Source organism: Physeter macrocephalus, chromosome 4 (genome assembly GCF_002837175.3).
Source record: "Physeter macrocephalus isolate SW-GA chromosome 4, ASM283717v5, whole genome shotgun sequence".
Taxonomy (NCBI): domain Eukaryota; kingdom Metazoa; phylum Chordata; class Mammalia; order Artiodactyla; family Physeteridae; genus Physeter; species Physeter macrocephalus.
The window spans coordinates 123203040-123227588 of NC_041217.1; the positions used below are offsets into that span (position 1 = coordinate 123203040).

At 35.8% G+C, this 24549-nt stretch overlaps 1 protein-coding gene across 6 annotated transcripts in view; it reads left to right on the forward strand.

Moving 5' to 3' along the window:
• PTGER3 (prostaglandin E receptor 3) overlaps nt 1-24549 on the forward strand; it is a 211105-nt gene that overhangs the window by 11529 nt on the left and 175027 nt on the right. For 4 of the 6 annotated variants that reach the window (XM_055084517.1, XM_024119890.3, XM_055084518.1 and 1 more), the window contains exon 2: nt 19623-19802. The exons of 1 other annotated variant lie outside the window; for it this stretch is intronic. In XM_055084517.1, coding sequence (XP_054940492.1) covers nt 19623-19802 — 180 coding nt within the window. Of the gene's footprint in view, nt 1-19622; nt 19828-24549 lie in introns of all 6 variants that reach the window. One more of the 6 variants, XM_007110931.4, reaches the window with a different exon arrangement.

Genomic DNA, 24549 nt, shown 5'->3' on the forward strand with positions numbered 1-24549 from the left:
AGTACCGCAAAAAAAAAAAAAAAAGAGAGAAGGATAAACTGTTCTGTTTTTCCTTAAGTGTTGCTTTGAAAGAAGGAGGGACATAGCTTGGTATAGAATTGGTAGTGGGAGTGAGAGTCAGTGCAGAAGCACAGAGGGAAAAATTGAGCCAGGTGTGCTGGGAATGGTAAGCAAATCTGTTTTTGTTGAAGTATGCTTGAGAAAGTCAAATATTATGAGTCAAGTAGGGACTGAGGGATAAGGGAGGGAGGAGTGCGTTGGTAGATTGCCTTGAAAATTAGAAATAGAAATTTGTATTTCATCTTGCACAAGTTGTATTGCTTGTCTATACTTCTGTTGTATGTTTGTAAAATAAGAAGGTTGACCTTATAAAATCTCTTGGTTTATAAAAGGTCATTTAGTAAAACAAGTGTTTTGTTTGATCTCTTTCTAGAATATTTTTGGTGAAATTGTCCAAGCTTTGTTTGAATACCTTTACTTCTAGGAAATTTATTGCTTTTTAAGGGGCATAAAACATTTTCTTAGAGGCAAGTATTGTGCTAGGTTCTTTCTTTCCTTCTTTCTTTTCCTTTCTTTCTCTCTCTCTCTCTCTCTCTCTCTCTCTTTCTTTTATGATCAAATGTAATAATATATGTAAAACACTTAAACATCATATCACACTAATAAGCACTTAATAAATGTTAGCTTCATTATCCCACTTCCAACTTGTGACAGATACTTCTCCTCAGTTTCCAGAAGTCACCACTATTATGATTTTCCAGAACACTGTTTTAGTATTGTTTGTGTGTATATGACAAAATGGTGTCATATTGTACATATTATTCTGCAGTTTGCCTTTTTTCAGTTAGCAGTGATGTTTTGTGATTTATCCATGTTGACACAAATGAATCTAGTATATTCATTTTGAGTTTTTAATATATTATATAAAATATAAATATAAATACTATATATTTATTGTATAATACAATATATACATATAAAATACTACCGTGTATCGTTTCTTTTTTTCTTCTATTTTTAAAATTTATTTAGTTATTTATCTATTTATTTATTTTTGAGGATCTGGAAACAACATTAGGCACACAGTACATTCTCACCCTCTAACATATTCTTTTATTATTATTATTAATTTTTTTCTTTTCACCTTTTGACCCATTTCTCTCACCCTCACCCTCACCTCTGTTAACCACCCGTCTGTTCTCTCTGTCTCTGAGCTTGGTTGTTGTTATTTTTTTAGATTTTACATGTAAGTGAGAACATACGATATTTGTCTTTCTATGACTTATTTCACTTGGCATAATGCCTTGGAAGCCCATGCATTTTGTCACAATTGGCAAGTTTTATTCTTTTTTCATGGCTGAGTAACTGAGTAATACTCCATTGTGTGTGTGGATGTATCTTCTTTATTCGTTCATCCATCAGTGGGCACTTTGTTTCTGTATCTTGGCTATTGTAAATAATACTGCAGTGAACATGAGGGTGCATATATCTTTCCAAGTTACTGTTTTTGTTTTCTTCGATAACTACCCAGAAGTGGAATTGCTGGATTGTATGGTAGCTCTATTTTTAATTTTTTGAAGAACCTCCATACCATTTTCCACAGTGGTTGCACCAATTTACATTCCCACCAACAGTGCACAAGGGTCTCCTTTTCTTCACATCCTCACTAGCTCTTGTTAATTCTTATCTTTTTGATAATAGCCATTCTAAGAGATGTGAGGTAATATCTCATTGTAACTTTGGTTTGCATTTTCCTGATGATTAGTGATTTCGAGCATCTTTTCATGTGCTTTTTGGCCATCTGTATGTCTTCTTTGGAAAAATGTCTATTCAGATCCTCTGCCCATTTTTAAATGATTGTTTATTTGCTATTTAGTTGTATGAGTTCTTTATATATTTTGGATATTAGTCCCTTATCAGATATATGAATTACAATTTTTTTTTCCATTCAGTAGGTTGCCTTTTCATTTTGTTGATGGTTTCCTTTGCTGTGAAGAACTTTTTAATTTGATGTAGTCCCACTTGTTCATTTTTGCTTTGGATGTCAGATTCAAAAAATCATTCATGAAGACCTATGTCAAAGAGCTTACCACCTATGTTTTCCTCTAGGAGCTTTATGGTTTCAGGCCTTACATTCATGTTCTGGGCTCTTTCTCACAAATAATTTTCTTTATTTCTTACAACAACCCTATGAGGTTCCAATATACAGATAACGAAGAAACCAAAGCTAAAAGAGGTTGAGTGATTCATTCAAGGTAACACTCAATGTAAGCAGTCAAACTGGGAATCAATGGCCAAGCTCTTTTCTCCAAGCCATGGTGACTCAACGTATCCCAATTCATCTTGAGTTGTTCTTTCTATTAGAAAAATTTAATTTCCCTTATATTGATTGAATTGGAGTGCTGCTAATTCTAGTCCTTGGTTTATGTGGAACAATACTAAATTTAATTAGAGATATCTTTTATTTTTAAAGTTACATGACACTATACTTCTAAGTTAGGTATCAAGGAGTTCTACTAAATCAATGTAAATAAACAGTAAAATAACATAAAATTATCTTGACAATGTCAGGGGCAGGAGCCATGATGTGTGAATTCATTTAAGTGACACTTTATTGAATATCAGTTGTGTGTGAGGCACTGTGCTACATCCCGACAGACAATGGCATGGTCCTTGTCTTCAAGGAATGTGTTGTTTACTGAATGATTCCCTGGAGAAACTTGAGGTTGTGACTCAAAAAAGCAACATTATTTTCCATTGTCAATTTTGAATATAGGAAAAAAGCTGGGGACCATTCAGAATTTATCCATTCATGCATTCAGTGATTGTTTATTGAGTAACTACTATGTGTTAGGCACAGTTCTAGGTGCTGGAAATATAGTAGTTAAAAAGGCAGACTAGTTTCCTGCTCTCAGGGAACATGCATTCTAGTGGAAGGAGAAAGTCAATCACTAAATTAGATGAAAGCCAGATTGTGATAAATACTGTTGAGAAAATAAAGCAATGTGATGTGATAGAGGGAGGCTGGGAAACTTTTGTAGATGGGGTCTTGAGAGAAAGGTGCCTCTTAAATGAGAGGTAACATTTAAGCTGAGATCTGCGTGAAAGGAAAGAACCAGGTATGAATGATCTCCAGGAAGAACATTCTAAGCAGAAGGAACAGCAATGGCCCTCACCTCAAGGTGGGCTCAAGGGATAGAAAGAAGTCCAGTGTGGCTGAAGTGAGATGAGCATGGAGATAGTAGAGTGCCATGAATTGAGGTCAGAGACCATGCTGGGGTCCAGATTGTGTGAGGCCATGCAGAGGAGTTTTGATATGAGTTTAAGAGAACACTGGAAGACTTGAAGCAGGGGAGTGACATTATTGGATTTACATTTTTAAAAGATCCTTCTCAAAGCTGTGTGAAGACTGGATTGCAGAAAGGCCAGAGTGGGAGCAGGGAGACCAGATAGAAGGTGTTGAAGTTCTCCAGGTGAGGGACAATGACAGCTGAGGTTGGAGTGGAGAAGTGGATATATTCACATAGAGCATTTTGGAGATAAGAGTTTACAAGACATTCTGTGTTTTCTCTAATCCTTGTCCTGTAACTATGACAAGAAATAGGGTCCTGTCTTCCTCTCTGAGCCTCTGGTAGGGAGGTGGCTATCTGTCCACAAATGACTTTCCACGTGACTCCTTAAAATGGAAGTGACCGCTCCAGGCTTACACAGCTAGCAATGGGCAGATTTAGGATTAAGTTCTCTCTAATGGGCACTATTTTTTTTTTTTTCTGAGATGTGAATTGGAATAGTCAGAGAGAAAGGGAAATAAGCAAAGTTTGCTTATACAATAGTAGGATATTATAAGAATCATCATCCCCAAAGAAGATCCAGACCAAGCTAAAGCAAGCTAGTTTAAGAAAAAAAAAGCGGGGGCGGGGGGAGGATTTCTTGATTTACATAAATTGCTGGGGGTGCCCAGAGTGGAGGTGGCCTTGTGGAAGACAGAAGCCAGGACTCTCTGTTTCTGTATCTCTCACTTTGACTTCTTGCCTGTGTCAGAATCTCCAATTCAGGCTCTGCTTCTAAGGAACCAACCTAAAACATAGCTTCGCAGCTCATTGGCCAAGTCCTATATACTTTTTTTCAGAGCTTTTGGTTAATAGGTTTATATTTACAGCCTGCATGTAGGGGTTTAATTTTGCCTTTGTAGCAATACAGTATTTCAGTGACTATGTCTTCTTGAAGGACTGTTTCAACAAATTTCTTTTCCTTCCTTCCTTCCTTTCTTCCTTCCTTCCTTTCTTCCTCCCTCCCTCCCTCCCTCCCTTCCTTCCTTCCTCTTTCTTTCTCTCTTTCTTCCTCTCTTCCTCTATTCCTCCCTTTGGCCCTCCCAACCTCACTCCTTCTTTCTTCTTTATTATTTTTTTTTGTAAGTACAAGAAACAGTTATACATGACATAAAGTTTCAGGACCGCACTTCATCTTCAAAGACTATCGTGAGTTTTGTTAAGCTATGATAAAAGATTTAGGCTCAGAGAATTGTCCAGAAGTGAGTTAAGACTGTAATGTGAAGTTTCCAATGGAACAGAGGTAGCTGTATAAAGCTCTGAAAGCTCACAAATACGCCATCAACACCACAGTGAGGCAACAGGAGAAGAAAAAAGAAGCTCTTTCTTGATTTTTCCATAAAGGGTGAATTGCAGTCTGGGTTTGATGTTAATCTGGCGACTTTCTCTTTATAAATCAGTGGATGTGCTAACAGCCAACAGGCTGGGTGGCATATTTTTGAATTTACTTAATGGTAATAATTTCCTCCAGAATAGATTAAGGATTTGCGTGGATCCAGAAGTAAATTTCTTAATTTCTTCACTTTTGTTCTATAAAAGATATTAGGGAACATCTTGATTTTTTTTTTCTTTAGCATCTTTTTGTAATTAAATTCTGCTGTAGATCCATTTCAGGAAGTGCAAGAATATCCTCTGACATCAGATCTCTTGTCTTCTCCCTCAACGTCATTCTTGGTTGCAAACAACAGAATCTGACTCCAAGCACAAAGGGCCTATGTGAAAAGGATATCGGAGGGAAAGCTGGCAGGCCAGGTTTGAAAGAGGCAGGACACAGACTATTCTAGATACTGAGCATCAGGTCACACTGCCAAGATCCTGCTGCAAAACAATTTGCTGCGTGCTGCTAGGATGAACTATAAACTCCATTGCTCTTTGTGTCTCTGTGTCCTGGGGGCAAACCTGACTGCTTTCTGCCCCCTGGCTATATGAAGGGGTTACTAGAAGAAGGATCAGGCACGTGCAGCAGCTTGTTTTTGAAGTAGGAACTGATAGTGAGAGGTATATGCTGAGATTTCTCTTCCACCCAGAATATATAGAAAAAGTTCATCAAAATTGGGGCATTAATAATAAAAGATGGGAGTTCACTGTTACCATCTAATTCATCCTTAGAAACATTATGACAGTAATGTTGTATCTTTTGAGTCCTGTGTGTGTTGTGTGTATGTGTGTGCTCATGTCACTTATTGAGGAGTTGGAGTGTAGTGAGACTGGTGGAGAGGAAGCTGAAGAGACCCACAAAACAAAAGGACATATTTATTGAATGCCTACTATATGCAAATACTTGAGAATTAGTTTATTATCTCATTTAATCTTCACAAGTTTATCAGTTTGGTATTTTTATCCCCATCTTTCAGTTGCACATACTAAAATTTAAACAATTAAAAAATTCTCCCCAATCCTACCCCTAGAAATTGGTAGCAGCTAGATTTTTTATGCTGTAATAATCTCTTTCACGTTGGTTGTCTTTTCTTTATTAGTTTACTAAAACGTTTTCAAGTTACTTCATTGAAAATGTCACACAAAAAAGAACAGATTGATTGAGAATAGTCAATAATCACAGACACTGGATGGGTCACATAATTAACAGTGATTAAAGGTTTCCTGCAGTATCTTCGTTCATTCATTAATTGATTCCCCTTCTTAGGAGCTTGGGTTTCTAGAGAACATACTGTCAAAATCCCTGTAGAAATGACAAGAAATTTTGCTTGTCCTACAACAGACTGTTAAAGGATTCCATTCAACATGATACCTACAATTTAGGAGGTTTTTTCTGTTAAGGGGCAGCATCAATTTCATCCTGTCTGTCTCTTCAGGTTTAGAACACTCACATACAGTGGTAAAGTTTTACTAGGCAAACATTATTCAGCCAGTACAATTCACAAATATTATTCTTTTTACTAAACTATTTATAAAACAAATAAATCTGTTTACTGAGTTCTCATTGCTTAGTGGGAAAGTGTTTGACTAAAGTCAAAATTAGAAAATTTGTTTTAACAGTGTTAAAATTTCTAGCCTGATACAGTACAATTGGGATTCTTGCAAACCTGCTTTCGACTTTTTTTTTTTTTCTTATAATTATAGAGAAGAAAAAGAGCCTGAACCTTACTGAACCTTAGTGTGTTCACAGTGACTCTCTAACATGGAATTCAGGCATGTTTCCATCCAGCACCCTCTCACCCAGATTAAAAGGCTTCAGATTCCTTAGTTTAATCCTTAAGATCTTGGATTTGGCCACATTTACCACTCATTTTCCATTCCTCCCCCAGCATCCCTATCTTCAGTCATAGAAATCAATCTGAAGTTCCTAGAATGACTAGCACAATTTCACACTTAGAAGTGTGAACTCTGAATTTCAAAACTCTCCAGAAGCTTCTGCTGTTTTAGGGGACAGAGTTTCCCTAATCCTGGAGACTGATTTAAATGCCCTGCTTCTATACTCCATAGTGCATGCACATACCCTTTTTATTTAATTATGCACAGTTATATTTACAACTGTCATAGTGTTTATTATGACTGAGGATGATTGCCCACAGTAGACAAGTGCTTGCTTTACAACAGGCACTGAGCTTAGCATTTCACAGACATAATCTCATTTTCTTCTGTCAACAACACTACAAGAGGATACTCTTATCTCCTTTTTCAGATGAGGAAATTGGTTTTGAGATGTTAAGTAACTTTCCCAAGGTCACAAAGTTAACAAAAAGCAGAGCTGACCTTCAAATCTAGATTTGTCTGACTTTATAGCCTATGTAATGAACCGATAAATGAAATGGCCTCCCTCTTGTTAATATCCATTTATTCGTCTGATGTACTATAAACTGTAAACTGCTAAAGAGCAGAGACCTTGCCATATTTGTCTATAAATCTTCATGGCCCATAGCAGGCACTCAATAAATGATCATGGAATGAATGAAGAAATGCAGTTGCAATAAACTGAAGAGGACGCTACATTTGGAATCAGAAAATTGAGGTTTAAATTTGGCCTTAAGAGTTTTACATATGTTACATGGTTTTTAATCTTCACATAAATTTTTCAAGGTAGAAGATATTTATCTATTTTATTTTATTATATTATTTTTTCATTTGCTGGGTAAGCAGCTTGCTTTAATTCCCACAGTTGGTAACTGGTATTGAGCAAATCAAACCCAACTCTTTTTTATTCCAAAGCCACCAGTGCAGCTTGTATCTAATGAATAATGGTACTAATTTATACAGTAAAACTGTGAGCATTTTTTAAAAAACATTACACCTTTCCTTTTATTTGTTAACTTTTATTGTTTCCACATTGTTCTTAATAATAAAAATTCTTAGAAAGACTGAAAAATACAAGGAAGGGAGAAACAGCATTGTTTTTATAAAACAAGAGAGAAGTTAATTAGAAGCAGTGGGTAGAAGCACTAGACAACAGCTCTTCTAATGCCTGGCATCCAAAGAAGAAAAAACAAAAAGGGTATTTGGAAAGGTGCCCTGGGGATAACAATTAAACAATGAGGAATTTTAGCAACCATAGGGAAACAGTAAGACTAACAAAGGAAGGGAAAAACATGCTTCAAAATATGCTCAAAAGTTTCAGTATATCTATGTTGCCCTCAGTTGTTTTTAGAGATGGTATAATACGGTGTCTTCAGAATAAAAAACATAACTGCAAACCCAGAGTTGGGGCAGCCTTCAGAGTTGATTAATCCAGAAGCTCAGCATTGTCATCAAGCTTGCCCCTTCTTTTGCAGTCTGGCCTCATCTTATGGCTTGTTCCCCTCAGGTAGTAGGATGGTTGCTAGTACATGCTTCCTAGCTCACCTCTGGCAGGAGAGAGAAGCCGTGGTTTTTTCTATGGCTCTCCCCTAAAAATGAAGAAACTTTCCCCCAGATGTCCTTAGGGAACTTCCTCATGGGACTCATTTCCTAGTATGGGGTCATATCATCATCCCTGATCCAGACGCTTCCAGTAGCTAGGGATGGGGTCAGCCCTGAAGCACTTAGTCTTCAATGAAAATAGATGTGCTGGGAGAAGCGGAGATGGGAGACTGGATGTTGAACAGGCAACCAATAATGGACACTATAGTGATGACATCTATGCAGTTTAATTGAGAGAATACAGGTGGAAGGCCGTCAAAAAGTATAAAGCACTAGACCTGCACTGTCCCATATGGTAGCCCGGAGCACTTGGTTATTGGACACTTGAATATGAATACTCCAAATTGAGATATAAGTGTAAAATACATATCAGATTTTGAAGATTATGTACAAAAAGAAAATAAAATATCTCATAATTTTATATTGATTACATGTTGAAATAATATTTCAGATATATTTGATGAATTTAAAAATATTATTAAAATCAATTCTACATGTTTCTTTTTACTTTTTTTTAAATAAATTTTTATCTATTTATTTATTTAATTTTGGTTGCGTTGGGTCTTCGTTTCTGTGCGTGGGCTTTCTCCAGTTGCGGAGAGCGGGGACCACTCTTCATCGCGGTGCACGGGCCTCTCACTGTTGTGGCCTCTCCTGTTGCAGAGCACAGGCTCCAGACGCGTAAGCTCAGTAGCTGTGGCTCACGGGCCTAGCCTCTCCATGGCATGTGGGATCTTCCCGGTCCGGGGCACGAACCCGTGTCCCCTGCACTGGCAGGTGGACTCTTAACCACTGTGCCACAAGGGAAGCCCTCTTTTTACTTTTAAAGATGTGGTTACTATAAAACTTAAAAGTATACATGTGGCTCACATTTGTGGCTTGAATTATTTTCTTCTGGACAGAGCTGCATTAGACCAATGATCTTCCAATTGTTTTATCTGGGAAAACTACTTCAATAAGTATCTTTAGAGTAACACATACAAACAAAGCTGTTCTGGTTCAATGGGGTGGGGAGCTGGATATTTCCAAGTCCCAATAATTTCTGTTCACTAATTCCTGCAAAATTATTCTTGAAAATATTTACATCAAATATAGGTTTTTAAATGAAATCAACAAAAGTCCCTAAGATAATAACAGGAATAATTTTACAATTACTCCTATTAATTTTTTAAGATCTCCCCTGGGAAATTAGTACTGCAATAAAATTCCTCGGAACTCACAGGTTAAGGAGAGAGGGAGCTAATGGATTCAGGTGTTGGGATCTGTTTATCTTCCATAGAAGCCTATAAAATTCTCATAAGAGTTTGGCATTTGAGTCATGGGAAAAATAGATTTCTTCCTCATGTTTGCTTAATTCTGGTTCCTATTATTTACTTTGCTGTTGGACCAAATGGTATGAATCCAACTAAATCAACAGATGAGAAAAAAGCAACTAAATGGGGGAAAACACAGAAGATGAACAGGTTACAAGTTTCCATGTTCCTGCATTACATATAATATGAATTTAATCTTCTTCAAACTTTGCTCAAATCTGGTAAAAAATTGTAAGTGTTAACTATAATTTATGTGATTTTGTAAAGTCTGATTTCCTGAAAATGGAAAGCAGACTCTTTTCAGAAGAGCATTTTGAAAAATAAAGTTTATCATTTGTAATGCAAATATCACATGGTACTTGATGGTGTTCATCTGCCATCTACATAGTGCCTGAAAGGAAAGAGTGATTGTGAAGATGTATTACAAGGCTGCTACATAAACCTTAATGGATGATGGAGTCAAAAAGGGACTTGTACCTCTACTGGACATGGCAAGTTACCATTCTGTCGTGTGTCATAGCCACATTCTTCCTCATTGGAATTCATGTACTAGCTAAGAGGTGACAGTGAAGGGACCTTTTATGCTTCCTTTTATTATATTTAACATCTGAATATTAATAATACCAAAACAATAGCAACTAATACTTACACAGTACATACTATAAGTCAGGTTACAATATACGCCCATATCTGTTAACACAGCAAACCTGGAAGGTGAGTGGGTTTCAGGAATCAATGTCTTCAGTGCTGCTACTTGGAAACCCAAAAGGATAGTCATCAAAAATTTTGGTTGTCACTTTCCCCCCTCACAAAGGCCAAGCAATAAAAGTGGAAGTTACACCCAGTTAACACAGTTCTCTTTAAAAAGGTTGAGGCATTGGAGGCTGAGCTTCCTGTCACAGTCAGGAAATCATAGAAAGTTCTTCTTAATGTCAAAGGATAGAAGTAAGCCCTACTCTTGTAACAATTTTCATGTCCTAGAAGAGGCTGGCAATTAAACAACAATATAAAGTGTGTAGGAGTGATAAAAGTAGTCAAGAATTTTGGGAGTACATATTACAAATTATCTGCTAGGCTTTTGGCAGGGGAAACAGCAGATAAATTGATTTTTCAAATATACACAAAAAATAAGTTGGAATTAGTCAAGAATAGAAGAGGAGAGTGAGAGTTATAGGACCTAGATATCCACATTTATAAAAGTCTAGAAGAAAGAAGAACTGGCACTTTTAAAGAACTCAAAGAAGTTCAAAGTAATTGGAATATAGATGTGGGAGTAACAAATGGTGAGAATTTAGGCTAGAAAGCTCTACAGGAGCCAAATGATAATGAGCCTTCAATGCCCATTTTAAAGGGTTTAGACTTTATACTCAGGGCAATTAAAAGCCATTGAAAAAACTTTTCAAAGTGGAATAACACAGTCACATTTTCATTTCAGGAACATCTTGTAAACAGCAGGGAGGGGCCCAGAATGGAGGCTAATGAATCATGTAATAGACTACTGTGGTAGTTTATATAAGAGATGATGATGGTCTGAATTTAGAGTCAATGGGAGTGAAAATGAAATAAGTGATAGATTTTAAAAGTATTAGGAAGTTAATTGGAGAATTTGTGATTGATTGGATGTGAGGAATGTGACTAATGAGGTGGAATGAGAGAGAAAAAGCTAGACAGAGAGGAACATACAGAGATAAATAAATCAAGATGAACCAAGGATAACTCTTCAGTTTCTGTTTCAGGGGACTGGGTTTACTGAGACAGAGAAGATTAGTGGAGGAGCAGCTTTGAAGAAGGTAATGATTTCAGTTTGAACCTGCCGAATTTGATGTGAGACATCTAGGAAGATCTGGGCTTTAGGCAGCTAAATCAATCAATCTGGAGCTCAGAGAAGAGGTACAGCCTAGAGCACATACATGGGTTTTGAAGTCATTGGGCTAGAAGAAATTGCCCAATGAGTTTATGCGTAGAAGCTCCCTCCCATTATATGATATAGGACTGAAAAATGCTAACACTTTCAGGATGGATGGAGAAATAGGAGCCATAAAGGAGACTGCAAAGGGGCACTCAGAGAGGTACCAGGAAAATTAGTAAGAAAATCGGAACAAATGGTAGTCTGAATATTTGAGAATATTTGGGTAATGGCAACCTGAACTTATTTGGCAACTTGAATCTTAGGGAAGAGAATGTTTCAAGAAAGGCTGGTAAGTGTCTGGTGGATTTCAAAAAGCCCTTCTGGAGGATTTATGGTCACTGAGGTCAGGCTATAGTAGGTTTAGAAATAAATTTGAAGATAAAGAGGATAGACAACTCTTTGGAGAAGTTCAGCTGTAACTTCTGGAGCAGTATGTGTAGGGAGGTAAGAATTCCACAGGACGTTTTATTTTCTCAAGGTAGGATAAATTTAGATATGTTAAAGTGATAATGGGAAAAAGCCAAAAGTTAAAGATAAAAGAGGAAGGAGATAGTTGAGAAAATAAGGCTTCTAACATTCATGAAGGATAGGATCCAGGGCACAGACAGAGGTTGGTCTTAGCTAGGAGACAGGACACGTCTTGTGTTTGAACAAGAGGAAAGGAGGAATGGAGAGCTACAGATGCTAAATTTGGTCCTAAGAAGGTGAAAAGACCCTAAACAGCTTTATTTTTTTCTGTGATGTGAATTAGGACAGTAGAAAATGTGTAAAATAGCCACTGTGGTGAATGAAAGAGAGAGAGAGAGAGAGAGAGAGAGATTGTGAGAGAGGGAGAGATGAGCTAACTAGGGAATGAGATAAGGAGGCTGGGAATCATGGGTTCAAACAGATCCTAGTGTGCCCATCCCAAGTACATCATGCGTCTATTTGGATCCCCCTATGAGATAAAGTTCTCCCACAGCACAGATCTAAAAATGAGTGTCATTTTGACACGAAACAAAGTTAAATAAGAAGTTATATCAGGTTAGAATCACAGTATTAGCCTGTGTTGTATACTTACTGTGGCACAGGAGGGGATTCTTTTGCATATCATGGCTGTACTGTCCATGAATCTCAGACACCAGTACTTTACCACTAAACATCACATTCCCTTTAATAAACCAAACTGAATTTGTCTATTAAGTTAAATGTTTTGACCCATTATAAGAGTGTCAGACTGTTTACCTATTAGTTGTTAAATTAGTCACACATTGACTACCTAAGAATTCAACTTAAAATGACCACGTGATGGTTCTAGGATGGATTGTGATGCTAAAATTTTGCCAATAAATTATAGAGTAGGTTATTTTTTATACCTAAGCTTTCAAGTACTCTAATATTAATGCTTCTTTTCGAAGTGTGAAAATAACACATTTGTTGTGGAGAATTTGGAAAACAAAGAAAAATATAGATAAGAAAATAGAAATCACCCTAATTTCCTACTCAGAGTTAACTGCTTCTAGTATTTTTCTATATATACACACAGAAGTGTTTTTTTAATTGAATTATATTATGTAGTAAACATTTGTTTTCACTTTTCACATCCTGATCATTTCTTTACGTTATTAAATATTCTTCAAAAACATGATTTTAAATGTTAACATTGGAAAGCATACTATATATTATGCACATTGAGAGATGTTCCATAATTTGAACATTGTCCTTCTGTTGGCCATTTAAGTTTTTAATTTCCTTTTATATCGAGGAGAATATCCCTGAACACAAAACTTAGCCCACATCTCTGATTCCTTCCTTAACCATTTAGCTGCTCTTAATTGTCACTAATACTGTGGTTCTCTCTGAGTGTAAGATAGTAGGATAGAGCATTTTGGCTTTAAATGAAACTATATTTTGGAAGAAAAAAACTATCCTAATTCTAAACATGTTTAAACATTAATGTCCTTAAACCTTGACAAAGACATATTGTCTAGACTTTCTCTTGACACCTGAGATACCAAAGTTTGAAATATAATAAAGATACCTCTTCTGACATGAGTATTACAAAGCTAATCTATCATCTATAATCCAAGGAATGAATGTTTTTATAGAGTAGATTTTGCCTTCCCCCTCTCAGCCAGAATTTGAATACTTGTTACTGACATTTTTTGACTATTCTAATAGAAAGATAAATATTTATCTAGACATATGTACTGAGCTATACTGAGCAACACAGATTTTACAATTCATACTAATTGAGAGAAGGAAGTAGTTCCTAGGTACCAAATAATGTGGTGGCAGGCTGCAGCCTTCTTTACAATTTTGAGTACCCCTGTGTAGTGATTGGATAATAATTCTGCATTACCAAATATTTTTAAAGTGCAAATTTGAAGGTTTTTTTGAAATAACTCTACTAGGTAGAAATTTAAGGAAAGCAGACTTATAGATCATACATTCATTTCCTTGCACTATTCCCCTAAGTGTCCCCTATTCTTTCTTTGAACCTCAAAGCATTCTGTTCTAGAAACCTATACAATAGTGCAGTAGCCTGGGGCTTAGGGAGAGGTATGCTGTGTAGATTGAAGGTGTTAATTATCCTTACCTCATTTTAATTTTCACAACTGCACTACTAGATGGAGAAGATGCTTAGTAAGCATGTATTAATCAGGTTTTAGAGAAGAAGAGAAATCAAGATTCAAAGTTAGGTAACTTGTCCCCAAACTAGACGCAGAGCTGAGTCAGATTTATGGCAGATCTTTAACTCTTGATCGGTGTGTTTGCCTAAGCCTGAACTTCTAAAATATCTCCTCCTAAAGTTTCGTGAATTCTTGTCCCTTGTCTTCTTACACTGTCCACTTTCTAACTTTGTAGTTTTCCTCTCTCTTCCATTTCCCAAAAGACACATTTGGGGTTTTCCTCCAGAGGAGTTTTGTCTTTTGTTCCACATCTTTTACTTTTCGGTTTCTTTTCTTTTTCAAATTAAATCCTTATTCATTTTCCAGTTTTGCCCCAGAATTCATCAGAAAAAAATTTAGCCATAGAAGTATATGTAAGAGACCATCCAGTCCAACCTCATGGTTTACTAGTAAATTTAATAAAGCACAGAGAGTAAATGACTTGCCTAAAGTCATAATTGGTGGCAGAGCCAGGGTAGGATTTGCTTCTTCTGATTCTTAGTCCATTGTTGTTTTGAAACATTTAATAAAATTGCATAGTAGTAAAGATGAAGCAATGCAACTTCTAGTAACTTTTCTTAATGTGTATGAACTGTTCAATTCCAACTTTTCCAGATTAGACAAAGAGGAGAAGCTTCTGAAACAAAGTCTAGAATGCTGAGGTGATTTGGCAATCTGAGAACAGAGTTGTAATCAGATTGAAAAGACTACAATTATTTCTTAAATCTGCAGTGAAAATTCTCATGAAAGCCCTTCAAATTATGTAATTAAGTGGTTCAAAGCTCCCAGACTGGTTTCAACGTATTATAATGTAGCACATTTATCAAACCATACAGTGAGTTTCCAGTGCAGCAGGTTTTTCTCCCATAGCCTGACAACCAGAGATTACGGAAAACAAAACATCATAAATAAAAATTGTCTGTGAGGAAAGTTCTCTTACACATTATATTAGGAATAATCTGGAAATGCATAAAAACCACGTAATGGAGCCTAAGGGAAAATAAAAATGTTATTCCCTCCCCACAAATTAATTTTTCTGGGTTTTCTCATTTATCATCTTCAATAGATATATGTAGCCTATAGCCCAAGGCATTTTTGAACCAAGAAATAAAGTACTGAAGGTTTTTAAATGTGTACTTTTAAATCCTACTGCAGTAAAATAAAATCCAAATGCAGAATATTAAAAACGGTCTTCCGGGGATTCCCTGGCGGTTCAGTGGTTAGAACTCTGCGCTTTCACTTCCAGGGCCCGGGTTCAGTCCCTGGTCGGGGAACTAAGATCCCACAAGCTGTGCAGTGTGACCAAAAAAAAAAAAAAAAAGTCTCCCTGGTTAGTGTTTTGTACATTTAAAAGATCATTATCACTGGGGAAGGGACAAATCGGACAAATCTTCCTTTAGGATGGAGAAAAGTAATTGCCCTTGACACTAGGCAGGGATGGAGAATTTAGGGGTTACTGATGTAGTTGTGTTCCTCGCTATCATGGTACAAAAAGAACTCTCTCTTCCTGCTGATAACCAGAGGAGAGGCAAGAGGCCCGGGAGAGTCACATGGAGCCTGGAGAAGATGCTGACAGAAGAGCGGCAGCTCTGTTTAACCACAGCTGGTCTCACGGCTCCCTTGACCAGATTGTTATATGAGGTTGTTTAGAAGGAGCAACTGTGCAGCGTGTTTGCTGAAAAAATAGCTTCAGTGGTGGCCAAGCATTCTGGTTTTTGTTTGTCCCTTCTCCTTTGTAAAATGGGACTAATAGGAATAATCTACCAGAAGTCTATATATTGATGCCAAAGTTTTTCTCCCAAAGTCTGATCGTCTAAAATATATTTGCAAATATCCTCATCACTGTTCAGCTCCTTAAATAGAAGGATGTCTAATATAGGACACCTAATATCAAGGTGTCCACAGGGCTCTATTCCCTGCTGGAAGCTCTGCAGGAGCATCGGAGACTCCTTTCCTTGCTTTTTTCATGGATGTTAACTTGCATTTATATTTAAAATTAAACAAGGAATTAAGAGTTCTACTTCCATCCCTGCTGCCATTTGGAAATGGCAATATCATGCTCACTGCCTCTAATTCCAATTATCTTCATACGGCACATCTCATGAGTTCTGGGAAAGCTCGAGTGTGTCTTCCCATGTGCCAGCTATTGCTTACAGAGCTTGGTTTCATAATTTCATAATTACTGCATTGTCAATAGGAAATTACAGGAAATTACAGTGGACTAGCCAATGTGAGGCATATGAAACCTGTATTAGCCTAATAAAAATAATTTTAAATTATTAGCCTCATAAAAATTAATCTTTAAACAATCAAGGGGGACTGTGTAAAATGACTGAAATCCCATTTTAATAAGTAATTTTGTGAATTTTCCTGATTATAAAAAGTTGGAGAAATCCAATACTTTATTTTGTAAAAGAAAATGAAAATGTAACTTAAGTGAGTTTTTAAATCATTCTAGATGAGGCTCAGAACGCTTCCTGAAAGATGGTAAGTGGTCAAATATATTTAATTATTGGATGAGGTGAGGCAATGAAAGAGTTAGCACCAATAGCTTATAAAAAGAAGACGAAAGAATTAATAAGCATGTGTTTTTCTTAAAGGCAACTGAACTGAAAATATAGTTTTATACCTTTTAGTCAAAGACTGAGATCTAACTGATGTAACTTGAATAACAGGAATGCATTTTTACATGTTGCAAATATAGAAATTGAGATAATTTAGATAAGAGTTAGGATGAAGTTTACTTTCACTTTATTTATGTTAAAAAAAAGTTTCCTAAGAAAGTGCACAAAGTAAGGAAAATTGCTAGGATATTTTATCTGTGAGAGACAATAAGTCGTTTTCAAGCTCATACCTCCCCATCCCCTTTCAGCATTTGTTGAGAACTCACTCTGTGGGTGTATTAGTTTTCTACTGTAGCTCTTTAACAAATTACTACAAACTTGGTGGCTCAAAACAAAACAAATTTATCTTACAGTTCTGTAGGTTGGAAGCCTGACATGGGTCTCACCGGGCTAATATCAAGGTATGCACAGGGCTGCATTACTTTCTGGAAGCTCTGAAGAAGAATCAGACTTGTTTCCTTGCTTTTTTTTTTCTTTTTCTTTCAATTTCTAGAGGTCGTCTATAATTCCTTAACTCGTGGCTCCCTTCCTTCATCTTCAAAACCAGCAACACTGCATCTCTCTGACCGTTCTTCTGTGGACCCATCTCCTTCTGATCACAGCTGGAAAGGTTCTCAGATTTTAAGGACCCGTGTAATTACATTGAGCCTACCCAGATAATTCAGGATTATCGCCCCATCTCGAGGCCCTTAACATTCATCACATGTGGGAGGTAGTGTCCAGTTCACAGGGCTCTGAGCCAGCATCAGAAGATACTAATGTAGATATATTTATTTTAAATAATTTTGGTGTATAATAATTCATGTTTATTAATGAAGGGAATAATCAACTCCCTTTAAACAAAAGACTTTCCTAAATTGCTTGAAATGGTTTTATGTACATAAAAAATTTTAAATAATTTAATAATTGTTTAATAATAATTCCATTGCCTTCTGCAAGTCTACATATTTTACATAATTTAATTGTAATAACAATATAATTTTATATACATGATAGTATCTTACATTCTGTTCTTTTCACTTACTTCATATATATATTATTAGGCAAACAGGCTGTATTTTATTAAACTTTACTCCTGATACTAGAGATTTATTTGTTTGCAGTTTCTTACTAGATTAGATAATTCTTCACTGAACATTCACATATTTGTCCAGCTTTTTCCTTTTATTGAATAAATCCCTTCGAAAAAATTTCTTTGAAAGAAATTACAGAGTCAGAATATATGCCTACCCATTTTTCTCATCTTATTTGTTTATAGAGCCATAATTTTGTTCACATATTAGGTGGTAAATTGGTCAAGGACCAGGGTGTAAGCCCCAGAGAATGTATTTGTCTTATAAGCCAAACCTGGAAATTTCCATCTCCTTTAGCCAGTGATTGGTTTAAGAATTACCTGTGACTCAATTCTGTCCAGTAAGACCAAGCTGACGTTTTTATAGCTGGTGAGGATTTGATCAGAGCCAAGATTTAGAATGCCGAATCTGTGTAGTGCTGACATCTATTTGCACCATCGGGGTGTCTGTTATCACTATAATTCAGATGAGAGGAGGAGCTGAACTAGGATGAGACTGGAACAAGAGCAAATGGCAGTGCAGAGGACAAGGCAAAAGAAGGATTCGAAGGTGACTCTGACGTGTTGAGCCAGGGTGACTGTGTAAGAAAGAAAGTGCCATTGTTGCGATAGTAGGTTTGTGGGTGTTTGGGATGCCCAGAGATGTTGGGACCCCTTTAATTTGGGATGTGTGACCTGAGGACAGAACATCCAAATAAATGTGAGCCTTAAGAGAGGGACATTTTGGGTTCAATAGAAATGTACCGTGAGCAACAAATACAAGCCACATATATAACTTTAAATTTTCTAGTAATGCCATTTTTTAAAAAGTGACAAGAAACAAGTGATGCTAATTTTAATAGTGTACTTTATTTAACACACTATATCAAAAATATTATCATTTCATTAGTCATTACATATCCCAGCATCTCAATTTTCTCCAGCCACGTTTCAAGTGCTTAATAGTCATGTACATCTAGAAAGACCAGTTTAGGAGCTGGTAATAAAGTCAGCACCTTTCTTTGTTTGCAGGTCATATATTCATTTACAAATGGTTATTGAACACCCTTTGGTAAATACTGGTCTGAGTACTAGTGAGGAAAAAATGATATAGTCCCAAATTCTGCCTTCATGGAGTTTACATTCTAGTGTGTGTGCAGTGACCAGGGAGAGACCATAAAAAGGTAAAATGCTGTCTGACGTATGTCAGTGAACCTGGGTTTAAGTCTGGCTCACCCATTTTACGTCTTTAAACCTTGGTTTTTGCAATTGTAAAAAGGAGATGGCAATAATATTTAGCTTCTATTGTTTATTAAATGCATATGAAGAACTTGACACAGTGTCAGGCAAATTGTAAGGATTCGGGAAATGCTAATGACAATAAGAAGAAGAAGAAGAAGAGGAAGAAGAAGAAGAAAAAGAAAATATAACTACTATTTTCCCCTTTCTTGCTTCTATTTTTTCTTCTAGGTTTTTTTTTCTTTTTTTCCAGTTACAACTACTGAAGTTTAAGATTACATATGTTTTGGTTTTTTTGAAGCATTGGCTCTCATTTAGGTGTCAACCTCCTGATATTTTCTGCAGCAAGACAGACGGCTTTAGCTAATTTTGAGATGTGTTGTTTTCCAACTTCTTAAATCCCAAGAAACAAGAGCCTGAGTACATGTACTTTTAAAAAATCTGCATCACGTTGAATAGGCAAAAATGTGGGAAAATCCAGAGGAATATCTTATATAATTCAGGGCTGTGTTCTGTGAGTATAAATGTTGCTTGAATTAATCATTTCAATCCAATAACCAATTTATTGTTAATTTATGTGCAAAGTACCGTGTAGGGGAGATGCATATGACTTTATTAATCTTTGGAATAATAATTTGTCCCTTTTTCTTAGATAATGATGTTGAAAATGATCTTCAATCATACATCAGTTGAGCACTGCAAGACGTACACAGAAAAGCAGAAAGAGTGCAGCTTCTTCTTAATAGCTGTTCGCCTGGCTTCACTGAACCAGATCTTGGATCCCTGGGTTTATCTGCTGCTAAGAAAGATCCTTCTTCAAAAGTTTTGCCAGGTAGCAAATGCTGTCTCCAGCTGCAGTAATAATGGAAAGAAAGTACAGACTAGCTCACTATCCAATAAAATAACACAGACAGAGGCATGAAAGAGAACTCTTAATCAACTTGCATGTTCACAGCTTTTGGCAACAGATAGCCCTAAACCTTACTGTGAATTTAGGCATCTCTGGCATGCCACTGTTTATGCATTGAAGTAGAATTTTTGATATAAGGCTAAATGGTCTCAGAAGCATAGATAATCTCCTATGTGCCAGAAGTATTCAAACACAAACAAATGAAAATAGATTAATAATAGTCTAGTGTTTGGGTGACTCTGTCATTTGTAGCTGAATATGTGATTATTTATTAGGTGAAGACTTTTTTTTCTATATAAATGATCTTGGACTGTGATGGGGGCGGGATGGGAATGGTTAATATTCTAGTATTCTGAATACATGGGGAATTTAATGCCCAGATCGTTGAAGACAAGGTTTGTTTTTGCTCAAAGACCTTGGCCTTCTGCTTTCTCTTTTACTCTGTCTCTCTTTCTCTCTGTGTCACTCTTATTCCCCTTACATTTTTTTAAAAAGTTGAGTTAGGATAAAAAAAAAAATCTATAATGTATCCACAGTGTTCATTGGTACCGATGTTATTTAAATATTGCTCAATATGTAAATTAGCTGCTAACCTTACAAAGTTTAAGTTTTGGTTGGGTTGGTAATTAGGTTTATTCATTATCTGAATAAGAGTCAATTCCATTTATTTCAAAAATGACAGAGTTTGTGACCATCCAAATTGCTGACTATTCTTCCTTTTGATTACATTTTTAATTACTGCAAGTCTGCAGAAGATTCGTAAAACTGTGCTTGGGAGTCAGTGAAGTGATTTTTCAAAATGCTATTTAAGGACTGATTTGAGCACTAAATATAGGTACTCTGGCTAATTATCTTCCCTGATTTTCCACCAAAAGTATTCTCCTCAGTATTTTGGGTATTTAAATACTAACTCTGATTCTAAGACCAGTAAATATTTTGAAGCTTCCATAAAGACTTTCCATAGTTTGGCCTATTTATAGGATTAGGAAATTAATAATATTGATCCCTCACAGCACTTTCTCTGCCCTCTTCTCAAAGTAGCTCTATATAAATATTTATTCTTAAAATGTTTCTCTCAGGGTCTACATGTGTACAAACCTTGATAGCTAAGCTTGATATCTTTTTGGCACAAGTAGGTCACTACATTAAGTTTTGAGAATTACACTTAAAAAGAAGATTTCCCCAACAAACACAACAATCTTTCAAATCAGACCTACATAAAATGTTCTTCATACTCTTTAGAGCATTCATTTTGCAAACTTACTAACATTTTCTCATGAAGACTTTAATTTGCTTTTTCCTTTATTGTTTTCCTAGTTTTAAGAAACTTGAGATTTATTTATAGTCCTTTATAGTAACTACATTTGTGTTTGTGTTCAGTAAGCATTTGGGGAAGAATTAATTTTAAGAGGTACAGAATATCTATTAGATTAATATGTACACCACTCTAAGTCAATCAGGAGGAATCAATTTAAATGACCATGTCAAATTGAGTGAGAAGGCAAGATCTGCTGGGAGCAGAAATAGAGACACAGATGTAGAGAACAAATGTATGGACAACAAGGGGAAAAGCGGTAGGGATGGGTTGGTGGTGGTGGGATGAACTGGGAGACTGGGATTGACATATATACACTAATATGTATAAAATAGGTAACTAATAAGAACCTGCTGTATAACAAAATAAATAAATAAATAAAATTCAAAAATTCAAATAAAAGAAAAAAAATCTGCTGGGAGCACTTTTGTAACTCATGATCGTTCCACTAGTCTAGGTTTTGGGAAAATATGATGATAAATAACCTATACTAAAACCCCATTATAAAATCTCTCTATGCCATAGAATTGGATTATCCTACAGGTCACCTCATGGAGGATGAAACAAAACTACATACTTTTTTTTCAGGAAAAAGTGCACTTAAATGATCTTATAGTGAAGACGTTTTACCTCTTGAGTGGTCCTCAGATCCTAGGTTTAGATATACACATAGTATAGATCCAAGTGGTATGAGCTTGATTGGGTTATTTCTTCCAGCACCTAGTACAGCACTTGGAATATAGAAAGTTTTCAATGACTGTTTGCTCAGAGAATGAATGAATCATTATCTGCCAAAACCAAGTGCACATTGGTGGGGCCCCACAATGTGGTTGAAGCGCTTCATGCCATTACAGACCATCAAGCTGATAAAGTGAATGATCTCTGCTTGTTTAATTACAGAAACACAAATTTATCTTCAGATGTGCAGTGTCATATTGCTGCATAACAAAGTGCATTATTTGTATTAATAATTTAAGAGACTGCTCCTTCCAAGTGGTAATTGAGATTATTGTCAAAGAAATATCACTTTTCATCAAACCACAGAAATGCATAAAGACAAAACAGCCTAAAACTCATGCTTAACTACAAAACAAATTCCTGCCCAGGGATACATGGTAGTTGTGGATGATGGCAGTTTTTGAACAAGCTTGAAAAGGAATCTTAAAAAAAAAAAAAAAGAAGATTCTGAAGAACCTAGGATCAGGACAGGAATAAAGACGCAGACGTAGAGAATGGACTTGAGGACACAGGGAGGGGGAAGGGTAAGCTGGGACGCAGTGAGAGAGTGGCATGGACATACATACACTACCAAATGTAAAATAGATAGCTAGTGGGAAGCAGCCGCATAGCACAGGGAGATCAGCTCAGTGCTTTGTGACCACCTAGAGGGGTGGGATAGGGAGGGTGGGAGGGAGATGTAAGAAGGAGGAGATATGGGGATATATGTATATGTATAGCTGATTCACTTTGTTATAAAGCAGAAACTAACACACCATTGTAAAGCAATTATACTCCAATAAAGATGTTAAAAAACAGAATGAATAGGTAAATAATTGAAACAAGTAATTCTGGAAGAAATCTGGAGATAAGAGGCTATCTTTTTAGTAGAGACTTTAAAATATAATATTGTCAAAAAAAAAAAGGAGATGGAAAAGGAAGAATTAGGTAAACAGCATGTTTACCTAGTTTTGTTATGTAGGCAGCCATTTGTTAGTACATGGAAAACCTGAAAGAAATATAAGTCCTAAATGATATCAGCCTTTGGATGATAGCTGAAGTTAGATTTCAGAGATATTTTTCATAGGCCCTAGATGTGGTTAGGAAGTAAACATCTAAAGTCACTGCAGAAGAGTATGTCAGTTTCCACGTTTAAGTTCATTGGCCTTTAAATTCACTCACATATACTTAGTTTATCCATGCATATATCTGAGCAGGAAAAAAATGCATGCATAAATTATGAGAATTCCAAAACTTCTCAGTATTGGTTAAAAAAAAAATAGAGACCTAGGAAACTAAATAGAAAGTAGTGAGTGAATGCAATGTAGAAATATATGTAATGTCAGCTGTCGTAGATTTTACGAAGCAGTTTTGATTTACCAAACAGTGAATTTATACCACTATGTTGTGTCACAGAAGAGAATGATGACACGTCAACCAATTAGAACAGTTTACTTTTCAAATAAAATAAGTATGGTGGATATCTTTAAAATATTTTAAATTGAAGAAACAAAATGTGTTATCCCAAGATTTATCAAATTTACCTAATGCTATATATGAAGTTATTTTAAGTAAGAGTAAGCATTTAATCATGCCAGATTTAAATGATTGTCAATTTAAAAGTGCACATATATACTGAACACTTCTTTATTGTATAAAAGACCTCTTGACCATGTTATGGAATAAAATTGTGGAAGCTCATGTAAAAGTTAACTGTAAAAGACCCTGTGACCACACTGGAATTGAGTAATAGACAAACTAAAAACTTTGACAAAACAGTATTTTAATAAGGTGGACAATCTGTGGCAGTATTCTAATATTAAATTTTCAAGAATTAGGAATTTTATTTATTTAATACTTAATATGTTTTTGTTGGTTTTGAGCCCAGATTAGTGATCTGCTTTCAGTCTTCCCCATGTCAGTTATCATAGTTCTTTGTATTGGGATTAAGTCAGCTACAGAAAATAGAAAAATTTTGTTTTTTGAAATTTTAGGCACATATATTGCCCATTTATTCTCATATTTTAACCCCAAAGCTTCTCTTGAAATATACAGATTACTAGAAGATGAGTGACACAGAGAGACTTTATTACTACAGAGAGTATTTATTACTACAAACATATAAAAAGCTTAGTATGGAATAATTAAAATTTCCATGATTTACCTCTGTAAAAATTTAGGTCACCAGCCATGCCCAATCTTCACAACTGCTTGTTTATTGCTAGTTTTGTGATTGTGTTATGTCTCAAATCTGTAAAAATTGAGGTCTAAATAAATGAAAAGAATTGTTCAATGAATGAGATTATAATATTTTTTAAATGAAGAGTAATATTGTGGCTAAATTGACAGAACTGTTTTCTGAGTTGCAATACAATGTTAATAAGAGGTGACAATCTGTGATGTTTCCTAACATAGGTTATGATAGAGTCTATTTACAAAATTTAGAAATCAGTCTAAAACTCACATGCATGTTTGTTAAGAAGCTGCTATCAGTTCAGAATTCTAAGACTACTTACAGGTGGTGATTACATAAGAAGCATGAAACAGAATTAGGGAAAATTCAAAAATTAAAACTCCATTATACTGGTATCATTAATATAGTTACTAATTACATGTAAAAGTTCATTTCCCCTGGAT